Source organism: Calidris pugnax, unplaced genomic scaffold (genome assembly GCF_001431845.1).
Source record: "Calidris pugnax isolate Ruff unplaced genomic scaffold, ASM143184v1 scaffold1, whole genome shotgun sequence".
Lineage (NCBI taxonomy): Eukaryota > Metazoa > Chordata > Aves > Charadriiformes > Scolopacidae > Calidris > Calidris pugnax.
Genome location: NW_015090800.1, coordinates 9385034 through 9398237, shown reverse-complemented (window position 1 = coordinate 9398237; position 13204 = coordinate 9385034). Strand labels below are relative to the sequence as shown.

At 42.5% G+C, this 13204-nt stretch overlaps 1 protein-coding gene across 3 annotated transcripts; it reads right to left on the bottom strand.

The window, feature by feature from the left end:
- Positions 1–7497: 7497 nt before the first annotated feature.
- Positions 7498–12438, bottom strand: MRPS33 (mitochondrial ribosomal protein S33). Of its 3 annotated transcripts, none has more exons than XM_014937195.1 (3): positions 12384–12438; positions 9568–9823; positions 7498–7866 (listed from the first exon to the last, which is right to left on the bottom strand). In XM_014937195.1, exons 2-3 carry the CDS (start codon positions 9780–9782, stop codon positions 7761–7763), a joined length of 321 nt encoding a protein of 106 aa, XP_014792681.1. In that variant the 5' UTR covers positions 9783–9823; positions 12384–12438; the 3' UTR covers positions 7498–7760. The 3 variants fall into 3 exon arrangements, with proteins under 3 accessions (XP_014792681.1, XP_014792683.1, XP_014792682.1); XM_014937197.1 differs by lacking the exon at positions 12384–12438 and adding an exon at positions 12303–12379; XM_014937196.1 differs by lacking the exon at positions 12384–12438 and adding an exon at positions 12138–12247.
- Between the last annotated feature and the right edge of the window lie 766 nt (positions 12439–13204).

The window sequence follows — 13204 nt, the reverse complement described above, 5'->3', positions numbered from 1 at the left end:
AATGAGGACAGTCTCCGAACCACGTTGCTATCTTCTCATCATTCCTGTGAGCATGCACTTGGCTAAAGGCAAAATTTCTGGTGCGGTGGTCAATGGCCTCTCAACGTTTTTGATGCTGTGCATTGCTTGAAGCTTGTGGTTATGCTAAAGGCTCTCAGACATGGTTATTCCTCTTTAATATGATATGACTTCTCTCTCCAGAAGACACATTTGTTTTGGTAAATGAACACAATTTCTTTTACCCCCCTCTGGGGGAACTCTTGCAAGGCTCCAGCTTAAATCTTCATTTTATCTTATTTTTAAGTGGTTTGCATGCCTAGTCAATACCCTACCATCTGTCCTCAGAGGGCATTAATGTTTATTAATAAAATTGATGATGTTATCAAACAACTTGAGTTTGAAGATACAGAGACACATCACTCTTGGCTGTATTGGTGTCGAGCAACAGAGCAGTATTTTGTCAAACATCACAGGATTTAAGCAGAATGGCTAAGTGCAGAAGGAGAAAAATAAAGAGGCTGCAGCGATACTTTCTAGTTGTCAGTAACAACTCTGACGTTTCCCAGACTAATTTTTGGTTTATGCTGCTCATTCAAAAAGTATTTGTGAGGTTTAAAGCTTGTGAACAAGGCTTACCAGCACATCGGCTGCAGGACAGCCAGCCAAGAAATAACACAGGCTGCCTCACGTACAGCCTGCGTATCAATCACCTCCTATCAACTCACACAAGAAATGTCATCTGTCTAGGTGGCATCTGCACCGCCTCATTCAGGGGCTGCTCTTCCATATAAATGTGCCCCTTGGGACAAGCCAGCTGAATACAGCTTCAAGTTGGAGCCTTTGTGTAAATGCTCCTACACCTGCAAGCTAAAGGTAATAGTAAGTAACATCAGCTGAAACATCAGCCATCTCTCTCTTACTTAAATAAGAAGCCAGCATAAACTCCGACATCCCCGAAATAATTAAAAACCCAACCCAAAATATACAATAACCATCTCTGCAAACTAGCCAGCGAGTGCAATACCCTCACACCTCCTGGATTCTGTCCTTGCCTGCTGTTCCCCCAGAAATATTCTGAGCAGCAGTTTGATGCTGCCTCTCACACACAGGCTCCTTCATGTGCAAGTATAGAAATGAGAAATGTTGCACCTTGTCCGTAAGAGTTGCTGGCTGTAAATAAGACAGCATCACCCAGATGTCAGCACAGCACACTTCGGCTGTACCCCTCCATCCTCTCAGTGGATGGGGCTTTCCTTAAGCCACCTGCAGCCCCCTTCTCCAACATGTGGTACCCAGACAGCCTAATATTATTCTGATCAACACTGAATATCACTGGGGAAGCAGCTATCGTACACAAAGGTGTGACAGAGTCTCTAAAGAGATGTTGTTTCATCAGTCCTGTCCTTGAAGGGACCGCTATCAGCCAAAGGCTAACAGGGACTGCAACCCTGGATGGGCACAGCATTTACATAGTTGTTATTCAGAGGTAAATGCCATTTACACCAGTTGGAGATAATATTCACACAGCTTCTAAAAATTAGACCACTTCTGTTGCTGCTTGAATTTGGATTCACATTTTAGACATCAGTTTTGGAAGTCTGGGACCCCATCCATTTTTACCCAGGCAAGACTGTAGTGGAAATTGAGGAATGGGATGCATTTACATTTGTGCATTTGCTGCGACACACCATTGCATAGGGCAGCAGAATGGGTTTTCAACTTTCAGGAGCTCAGGTGGTTTTTGCTCCTAATACCATTAAAAGCCTATTTACTGAAACAGCCCATAAGGCAGACATCAGACCTGCAGAAACAACAACTGAAGTGGGAGAGACCCTCTGAACTCCATGAAATATTTACAAACAGCTTTGGGAGCCCTGGGATGAAGTAAAGTACTTTCAAGCGTAGACAGAAAACCTAATGGATATAAAAATCCTTTTTTAGCTCCTGGTGAGATTTGTTTTCACAGACCTAGCTATGATGTGAGAAAATGTATGAGGTCATCCAGTCTGCCTCCTCCTCTTTCAAGAGAGAAGCGGTCCCAGTGCTCTGTTCTATAATGCTTGGCTCAGCCTCGCTCTGCCTGACTCAGACAACAAAAGCTGAACCCGCTTCTTGGGAAGCTTCACAAATTTTTCTAAATATTTCAATTTGTGGAATTTTCTCCAGTATTCCACCCAGAATAATTCAACACAGTGTTTATGAAGTTATTGTGCTGTCATGATCATTATCCTGTTGATTTCATAATTACCCCCACAGACAAGCCTAAATAATGTCTCAGCCGCTGTGGTGGTGATGGCTTGCTAATATCTGTCTACAGTCACATTCCTCACCATTCAGACACACTGTAGCTGTGCTCTGCTTTAACTGAGCCTTCACAAGCAAATTCTTTCAGACGTTTTCATGTCTGTTCCTTCAAGATATTATTACACTTGAGGAAAAAGACAAGGAAAAGCGAGGAGGAGACATGGAGATTAAAATTCTTTCTTCACGTTACCCCAGCTGCGCAGAAGCACAGAATGATCCATTCTAAATATCTGGCCCACAAACATAATTTAAGTTTTACCTCTAGGATTTATGATAAGGGTATTGATTTCATTCCTGCTTCCTTGTTTATACGTAAGAAATTATCTTTTAAAAAAAATTATTATTAGAACCCTTGAGTTCTCCATTGTTGCTTGGACAGTTCAGAGCAACAAAGCTGTCCCTAGAAGAGGTTAAACAGCAAGAGTTTCTGCTCTTGGCCATCTTAAAACTAAGATGATGAAGAGAGAGCCCATCCCCTTGGAGGATTTTGTTTCCAAGATCTACTCCCAAGGGATTGTACAAGAAGCGTTACAAACAGTTACAGAGGAGAACCAAGTTTAAAGGAATTAATCCTAGATCCCCATGGCACTTGCGTTCTTTGCATATTATCCTTTGCTCTTTAAAAGGACAAAAATCCTACAAACCCCAGAAGATACAGTCTTTCCCTCAAAGCAGCCTTTCAGGTTCATAAAGCTTTTCCAAAACATATAGACTTTGCTGATTGTGGTTTTTTTTCAAGTCATCCTAAAATGGTCTCCAAACTTCAAGTGGCAGAAGACTATGTACATATATACTTCAATATTTAAAAAGTATCTACAGTTGAAGAAATAGCTGTGATTATTTTTGAAAAAAAAAATATTTTCTGACCAACTTTTTTTTTCAGCTTGTGAAGTCTGTAACATCTAAAGCAGAACAGGGAACACTGTGACTTACCACAGCTTGTTTTATATGTTAAAAATGTCATCAACTGTTGCATACAATCATCTCTTCAAAATAAAGCTCTGAAATACACAAAGGTACAAGTCCTACCATAGCCAGACTAAGCTGCTCTTTACACAAGGTTCTCCTGGGGTAAATTCCCATCCTAGAAGCAGCTTACCCTCACGACACTATTCACTAAGTGATCATTATTCTAATTTTACTCTTGAGAAGACGCAGGCAAGGAAGACAAAGCATTTGTCTAAAGTAGTCTAGAGTAATTGAGGTGCATTTCGCTGACCTGTGTAAACTCAGGGCATTGCTTTAATATGTGGAATAAACACTTTCCACCCTAGGAGAAAATTTTTTTCAAGTTCATGCTTTCCTGAGCAGAGCACATCTATCTATACCTTAACATAGTGGTACATTTGCTAGAAAGAAACATAGCTTTTTTTTTTTTTCTTTTTTCCCTCCACCATTACAAAGTACAGTCAGACACAAGAAAAATTCTGCCTGCAGGACTTCCAACAATAAGAGATTCCAGCAGCAACTGCACAGAACCTACAGGAAATAACTGGGTCAGCCTGTTTACAAAATAACTTGTGATTATCAATGCAGTACTCATCAACTACAAGTATATTGTACCAGAATATCATTAAAGACAGATATCATTAAAACACTGTAAAATAAGGAAGCAGTAGCAATTAAGGATTGGGAAGAGGTTCAGGTTTTGATTCCATCAGTGCCTTGAAGATCAGCTAACCAGGTTTATTCTGATCAAGAATTAAAACACCCACCCATCTAAACACCTGCTGAGGGCAGTCAGCTCACACCCTCAAGGAAAATGTGAATTTTGTAACAAAACACAGCAGGGTTTGAATAGTGAAATGAATCCCACTGATGGGGAAGCCCAAAATAAAAATCTAATTGAACTGGATTATTTTATATAAGATGGGTACAACACTATACAGACAGCTGCAAAAATCATGTGTTCCCATCCTTATCCCTCAGAATATGGTTGAACCTCTTCTTCCTCTCCTAAAAGGACATACTGCATTAATACCCAGCATGATGTTTCAGGACTGACTTCCGATTCCTCTAGACACTGATGGCAATGGCTATTCCAAAATGACAGAACATGGGGTAGGATGGAGGTAGGAAAGTGCCTACTTCTATCCCAGCTATGGAGTGGCGAAAGCTGGAGCAAAATAGTTATGCAAACACTCCCAGCAAGCAATGGATTATCCTAATACCAGGATAAACTCCAAAAATGGCTGAATTATCATTACTTTATGGGGAAGACTCTGGGAAGAGGAAATCGCCATTTTTGAGAAGATCTAGTTCTAGCAAATGAGTACTACAGAAGATCATGAAAAAATAGGTAGAGGAAACTTTCTTGTACTTATACTGCTCTTTTTAAAAGTTACATAAAAGCGAAGTAGATGAAGCAAAAAATTAAACGCGACAGAGAAGAAAAAAATTAAAGTCAACAATTCAGTCCATTTGTTTCACATCTGCTTACTTCACAGACACTTCCATCAGCTTCTCTCCCTTTTTGGATATACAGCTCTAAGTATCTTTTCCAAGCATGTTCCCAGGGGGATGCTTTGATTCTAGAGCGGGTTTGCTCCTCTCTGTTTTTAGACAAAGGGGATCCTTATAGCTGACTAGCCAAACCAGCCTTTCACTTCCCTGTTCATGACAGAACCTTCTCAAGATCCATAAATAGCTAGGCGGCTTGGAGTAGACAATGAAGAACAGATCCAAACCTAATTATTTAATATTACACCACTGAGTCCATATCTGTGTCTATCAAGGTGGCACACTAAGATACAGAACCCCTGTAGCATTCACTGCCCTCAGTGGGTTCCGTAGATGCTCAGTCCTTAAGTAGGCTAAATGTGGATTCAGAAGGATAACCATAGCCAATCATGCTGTATAAGTCTTTATATATCATTATATGTACACTAATAACCAGGTCTCCCCACACACACAAAGTTTAAGGCCATGCATACTTACAGTACTGGAGCAGGACCATAATTCACTTTTTGATGCATGCACACTTTCTCTCTGACATTCTTATACTGTCAAAGCTTTGTTTCACAAAACTAAAAAAGACACTGTTAATTTTTCATCTTAAATTTCAGGAAAAACATTTATATTGATGCAAGTCCAGAAGAAGATGAAGATGATGAGAGGGCTGGAGTATCTCTCCTATGAGGACACGCTGAGAGGGTTGGGGTTGTTCAGTCTGGAGAAGAGAAGGCTCCGGGGAGAACTTATAGCAGCCTTCTAGTACCCAAAGGGGGCCTACAGGAAAGATGGGGAAGGGACTCTTTATCAGGGCATGTAACAATAGCATGAAGGATACTGGTTTTAAACTGGATGAGGGGACATTTAGATTAGATATTAGGAAGACACTCTTTACTGTGAGGGTGGTGAGACACTGGAACAGGTTGCCCAGGGAAGCTGTGGATGCCCCTTCTCTCTAAGTGTTCAAGGCCAGGCTGGATGGGGCTTTGAGCAACCTGGTCTTGTGGGAGGTGTCTCTGCCCATGGCAGGGGGATTAGAACTAGATAATCTTTAAGGTCCCTGCCAACCCTAACCATTCTGTCATCTTTGGTTTAACTTTAGAAGACATCAAGCTCTTGCCAACAAAGCTGTTGTAAGTACAATCACCAGCTGTCCAAAGCTGCTGCAACAGTTCTGCTGAAGAGGTTCAGAACTGGTCTTTCTCTCCACCAAAGCAAGCAACTGAGCAACTTCACCCCTCACAGCCAGAAACACTGCCTCAAGCAGCATCAACCTTCCTACTCATGCAATTCCCTCTCCTACCTAGTAAATGGCTCCATACCACTCTTCTTCCCAGAGAAGAATTCAAGGGCACCAGACCACTTCCTCTGGCAACACACACACATCCCAGGAACCACGTACTCCTCAGAGGGCCCATCACAGGCTCTGTATACTTCAGTACCAGACAGGTCACAATCCATATACAACACATAGAACACTGAAATACCATAGGCATATTAGAGTTCAGCAAATGTTATAAGTTACTAAAAGGATTTTAAGTTAGAGAGAAACTTACCACTAGAGTAGAGAGCAGATACATATTTTACTAACTTCTATAGCATTTTGTTGACTATGGCAAAAACTCAGGCACTCCTCCCGCAACACTGCAGATCTTGTGAAGTCATCTTCTCAGAGCTTAGAAAACCAGGCAACGCTCAGTTGCCTTCAGAGCTTAGAAAACCAGGCAACGCTCAGTAAGGATACTGCACAAGAACTACATAGCTCACCAGGAACGCCTTTCATACAGCCAGCACCTCCTCAATCAATAACCTTGGGGAAGTACAGTTGTTGAGCTGTTACAAATTTATATACACCTATTGATTTCAGTGATCACACAGATCCCTTCAGACACATTTCACACTTAAATTTGAACAAGCTGCTTGTAGAAGTGTCAGTAGGTTACTACTGCTCCCTACTTCAGAATGCCTCTGTACACAAAAATCAAGCGCACCCCAAGCTAAGTGTGCAAATACTTCCTGCTCCAGTCACTCTATGTTTTTAATAGCCCTCCTTTGCTACCTCAGGGATGTTCCTCTAAGCTTAAAATCATCTGGAAATTAAGAGATGCCATTTCAGGGCACAGACAGGCAAGATGCACACATGGCCAGGCAAAGGAACACAGCTGCATTTCTGTACTTTGTTACCTGACAGGCAAGAATCATTAATATTAACAATGATGAAGGAACCTAGTGATAAAACCACACACTGAATACCAGTAAAACTGTTCATCACCTTATGAAGTACTTCATATGTGTCCTCCAGGCAATCAAAACAAATTCAAAACCCTTTTATTACAGTTAACTTGAGTATTGTGTTGTAATTAGTAGGGGGCTCTCAAACGGGAAAAGAGTTTGAGCTTTCATGTTTTAGTCTCTTCTATTGCAGTATCTAAATATTCCAGGTACAATAATGGTGCTGTGGCCAGGCAATGGGCCATGAAGTATTGTTCAGTGCAAAATGCAGAACAATAGATTCTAACAGCATCTTAAAGAAATTACCACTAAAGCTACCTTAAGTCAAACTCATTATAACAGGCAGGATATGCAGCAATAGAAGCAGGAAACCTAACTTTTTTCTGGCCACATGCAAAACAGCATTGATCTTAATCCAACCACGTAAAACAGATAATGAAAACCAAAGAACTTTCCAGGTCCAGAAAAACTGAAACAGCTATAGGAGTTTCCAAGAAAAACACTGAGCACTTGGTTTTTTACTGTTGTTTTTACTCCGTGGGTAAGAGAGGGCTCTGACAAACTAATGTGGTACAATATACAGTAATCAAAAAAACAAAAAAACCACAAAGACCCAAGTGCACTCCCAAGGTGGACTCCAGTATTTCACAGGGTGTTTCTTGTGCCCCACACACAGCTCACATGCCAAGCCCTCTCCATTTTGGAGCAGAAAGTCTGTGTTACAGCTGTTCTCCAGCGTTTCCAGAGTAGTTTGTTATATTGTCCAAGCAGCACTATTTCTTCTTGAGAGCTCTCTTCCCTTCCCCCTTCTTTGGTTTTTCCTTCCCACGGAGCTTTTTCAATCGCCTCATCTCCTCCTTAAAGTCCTGATGCTCATCCCTAGATGGAGGAAGAAATAAAAAAAAAGTTTATTCTAGTTCTTGGAATACCCAGATGTAAAAGGTTCTTTGAACTGCAGGATAATAAAAAAAACCCCTCAAAACTTCTTTTAATAGTGCAGTCCACAATGAAACTCACTGCAATGTACTCAGTGTTACCACTAGCAGTAATTTTGGACTGAACATGAAAGATTCCCTCTGGTAATTTCAGAACTAACAAGGTTGCCCTTTTCAGCAACAAATGGTGTGCACGTATATATTATTTCCATTGCATTTATTGATCCACTGTGTTTAAATGAGCAGTAAAATATAAAAATCAGCAAGAGACAAGAATGAGCATTTCCCCCTTCTCATCTAGCTCAGCAGTCTAGCAATAGCACATTGTGTTTCTGTGCTAGACACTAAGTTCAGGTCATTAGCTTCCAAGAAAACAGGGGCATGCTGAGCAGTAATTACAGTACATGACACTGCTCTCAGGTGACTTCAAGAATGAGTTATGAAGAAAGCCATCAGCTACTGGTAGAATGTTAATAGGAGAATAAAACAGGAAGGAGGATAAAGGCTGGCAGAGATAATGAATCCTCAATAATGTTCTAATAAATTCTCTTTAATCTCTGTCCCTGTATTTCAGTGCAAAGGTATTTTTCACAAGTCACAACTGCATCCTAAGTGGCCTAAGATCACTGCACTGCTATTTTTAAATACAACTTTTCTAAAAAAGAAACAAAAAGCTTGCAAGTTATTATCAGACCCTTTAACTTTACAATTCTTAATTACCTATTTCTGACCAGCAAACCTGATCCTCTACAAGCCCCCTGTATACAGAGCAGCTAGAGAAGAAACTTGAGATTAGGAGGGGAAGGACAAGAGCAAAGAACATTATTGTGTTGTTGAGGCTTTGTGTCAAACAGCTATTCTAGAAAGTGTTTGCATGCCCACCTAAAGCATGAACACCCTGGATGCAACCCTTGATGGCTGGTATTGTGATACAGCAATAGAAATTAATCTGGTTTGTCTTCACAGGGTTAGCAGCCTCACATTTAAGGGATTTCTTTAGTGCTACGTGACTGAAATCAAAGGATTGCATTTGACTCCTGATGTTCTTTAGCAGCATAGTTTTTCCTACTTGAGACTATGGAAATTAATTTAGAAATGAGACAACTTGTTTGGATGAAGCTGGAATTAACAAGGCTATTTATACCACATTTGAATTTAATTTATCTTAACTTATTTTCAAGGATAAAATCCCCTTCAGACCTTCCTTCTCTTCTAAATTTCACTTATTAGCTGTTGAATGATTGAGGAATATATGCTAAGACTGCCTCAGCGCAATTTTTGTCTTAGGGTAAGATCATCATTTGCCATGTTCAGAACTACAGACTCATCTCTTGTCTATGAAAAAGCTCTCATCCCTTCCCCACAAAGCCAAAGCAAGAACTATTTCTTAAATAACTGGTTGTCCATAACTATATCTAAAGTTTTTTTCTCAAAAGGTATGGTGAAAGACAATAGTCACTTATTTTACTCTCTTTGCCATCAGTGCAACAATCGAGTGCATTATTTCCATGTACACCATATTCTGAACTAAACCTTTTTCTACATTCCTTTTTCCCTTGGGGGGAAAAAAAAAAGCATAACAAAACTCAGACCCACCCCTTTCCCATCCCCAGTCCTGCTCCCACCCAATAAGTGCAGCGATTACCTGTAGAGACCAAAGTAACGGAGTTTCTTCATGAGGCCATGGTAGGTGTTGTGAGGAGGATACCAGTTGTAGACCTCCTTCCGCTTGGCGATAGGCTGCTCGCTGAATAACTTCACTACTTTCATAGATTTTGAGTCAGTTGGCCTGACAACTTCTCCAAATATCTGAGCACTCAGCCGGGCCATTCGAAGAGCGTAATTTGAAACATTGGACATCTCCCAAGGAAGAATGGGCACACATAGACAGATGGACTTTCCTGCAAAAGGAAACACAAAAGGCCGTAACTCTAAGATGATCAAGTACTGCAAGCTATCCCAGAATCTAGGCAAAAAGCACAACTCATCATAGACTGATCATACATTTTAAGTCATGCCAGGAATGCATATTCCTGGCATGAAATCAGTCTAATTCACAATACATAATCCTGCATAGAAAGAATGCCTACGCTAATTCAGGTAGAATCACCAGCCTAACCAGGACACTAAAGAGGGCAATACATACTGTAAAAGTACCTGCACTCAACTACAATTTACTATGGCTAGTTTATTAGCAGATCCCACTCAGCTCACTTAAGGCCTTTAACCTCCAGTCACAGGAACAATTACAGAATGAACTCTGCCAAAAATGGTGTCCGCTGCTATGCCTCTGACTTCTACACAAGCACAAGATAAGACACCACTTAAACACATTGAGGAAGCAATCTAAGTTTTTCCTCATGAAAATTTCTCATCCTATTTAAAACCATTGCATGAACATCATCACTGTTCATCTAGCAAAATGGCCTGTTAGCTGTAAAAATAAATTAAATACATCATGTTTCTCTATATGAAGCACACAGGTCTTTCTCATCTCAGGTCTCTTCCCTTGATCCTTTCCATGAGCTTTTTTCTCCATTTTCTTTTCAGTTTTTTTTTTTTTTTTTTTTTTGAGAGGAAAGAAATAATTTCCCCATGCTAGATTCTTTTTTCCAAGAAAACCTCAGATCAGCAGCTTTCCATTCTCTTTCAGCCATCTCCCACCTAATGACACTTCTGCAACAAAAATGCTGAGAATAAAACCATTGTTATGACATCCACCCTCTCTTAAAGGAGTGTGGACAAGGGTTTTCTCACAGCTTTACTACCCCTCCCCAATTTTTCCTCTTCTTTGCATCTTACTTTACTCTTTATTTGCAGAATGGGATGTAAGACAAGAGTAAGAGTCCCATAATCCTGTATTTGAACCTGTACATTGCTTGTACTGTGCCTTTTTGAATAAGTAATGATGTTAAGTCTACAGAGACTCCAAGTTCAAGTGCACTACACTTATGTTAAAGTTTAAAATTCTTGTTTTAAGAAGTATTGCACAGCTGATTCCAGAAGATGAACATAAAAAATTAAAAAGCGTGGAGCGGGGACAAGAATAATCACCAGGACAGAGCTAAATCCATTTTGGTATGATAACAGGGAGCCTGTTGTTTAAGAACACACATCTGAAGTATTCGTAACCTCACACATGTCCGCCCACTGGAGGACCATCTACTTTGATTTACTCCTGCTAGCAAAGCACTGGAAAGGAAGCAGGAAAAAAGAAAAAAATCAAGCATGAAAATACTGCAAGTAATCTGAGTCAAAGAGAATGATGGAACGAGTAACAAAAGAGAAAGCAAATTGTCCCAGACCTCAAGTTAAAGCAGCAGGCCTAGTGTGACAAGATAGATGCTCTTAAATGATTACAGGGCAGCACTGTGACTTAAGCATCTATTACATAGGGGAACAATCACTAAGTTTTGCTAAATCATCTATTTCAGAGCAGCCAGTTATCCAGAGATAAAGCAACAAGTTGTCCCCAAAACTCTTCATCACATCATCACTCTAAAAATATCACCAGACTCAACTCAAACACAAAGCTTGCTTAATCTCTTCCAACTGCAGCATTAAGATGAAAATACCTTTAGCTCCTAAACAATACAAACCAGCGGTCCAAAGGACCTGCTTTTGACTTCAGAATTACTAAAGTTATCTAAATAGCCGAGGCCATTTAGGCTGGAAACTTCCGTTAATCCTTGTTGGAGAGGTGAGAAAGGCAAAGGCTACAAACTCCCAAGCACTAGAGTTATCCAAAGCCTGTTTTAGGGCAACCTCTGATTCTACTAGATACTACCAAAACAGTTTTGTTCCTGTCCCTTACAGGGATGATATTTTCAGGATCACCTACTGGTAATTAACACACCTGAGCCAAAACCAAAACCAACGTGCTGCACTGCTGCTTCACCTGCCCCCCACTCCTTATTGCTCCTCAAAGCCTTGCTTTCCCCTCATGGGCTAGGTTTTTTCCTTCCCAGTCCACCAGCTTGTCTCACACCTTCCTCCTCACAGCTTCCTCCTCACTTAGCCTATGCCAGGAGAACTCCCTCGAATAGGAAAGCTTTCTGATTTCAGAATTTCTTCTGATTTTTCCATGACCACACGGGGAAGAGAAGGCCGCCCCGGGCCACCACCTGGCCAGAGGGGCACTGGAGCCAGGCAAGGCCCTGCAAAGCCCTATCCCCTCCAGCTCCGCGGCCGTGGCGGGCACGCGTGGAAACCCACCTACGGGCTCCACACCCGCGCCTCGGGGTACCGGCCGCCAGCGGCTCCCTGCCGCCTCCGGCCCGCCCAGCAGCCCCAGCAGGGCCCGGGAGGCGGCGCGGGGTCAGCCGAACGCCGCAGGCTGAAGGCTTGGAGCCCAGTTCCCCCCCACCTTTCCACACACACCCCCAGGCTCCGCTCCCCCTTTATCCCTCGCCAGGGACGGCGACAGCGGGACGGCCGCCACCGCCCGCCCGGGCCGCTCACCCCTCGCCCCGCCGGCCGCCACAGCGCACGCGCCACACCTGCCCCGTCGCGGCGGATGACGTCGGGCTCCGCGAGACGCGGGGCGGGGCGACCGTTGGGGCGGGGCCGTGGGTGCCTCAGCGGGGGGGGTCGCTCCTTCCCCGCAGCCGGCGCCATGTTGTGGGGGGGGTCTGAGTCATGGGATCGTCCAGGCTGGAAAAGACTCGTGGGGTCATCGAGTCCAACCATCTACCGTACTCCACAAAGTTCTCCCCTACACCATATCCCCCAGCACCACACCTAAACGACTCTTAAACTCATCCTAAACTCAACCACCTCTCTGGGGAGCCTATTCCAGTGTCTGACCACTCTTTTTGTGAAGAATTTTTTCCTAATGTCCAGTCTAAATCTACTCTGTTGCAGCTTGAATCCATTCCCGCTTGTTCTATGGCTAATTACCTGTGAGGAGACCACCGACAACCTCTCTACAATGTCCTTTCAAGTAGTTGTAGAGAGTGATGAGGTCACCCCTCAGCCTCCTCTTCCTCAAACTAAACAGTCCCAGCTCCTTCAATCTTCTCATCTCAATCGATTTATTCTCCAGGCCCTTCACCAGCTTTGTTGCCCTCCTCTGCACTCGCTCCAGCACCTCCATATCTCTCTTGTATTGAGGTGCCCAGAACTGGACACAATACTCCAGGTGGGGCCTCACCAGTGCTGAGTACAGGGACACAATCACCTCCCTACTTCTGCTGGTCACAGTATTTCTAATGCAAGCCAGGATGCCATTATAAGGTGGGGGTCTAGGGGAGCAGTAGGAAAACCCTAAGGCCGGTTACCAG

Coding starts and splice junctions, on each gene's coding strand:
- MRPS33 (XM_014937195.1), bottom strand. CDS start 9,782: ATGTCCAATGTTTCAAATTACGCTCTTCGAATGGCCCGGCTGAGTGCT. Junction 7,867..9,567: donor CGTTACTTTGGTCTCTACAG/GTAATCGCTGCA, acceptor TCCTCCATCTAG/GGATGAGCATCAGGACTTTA.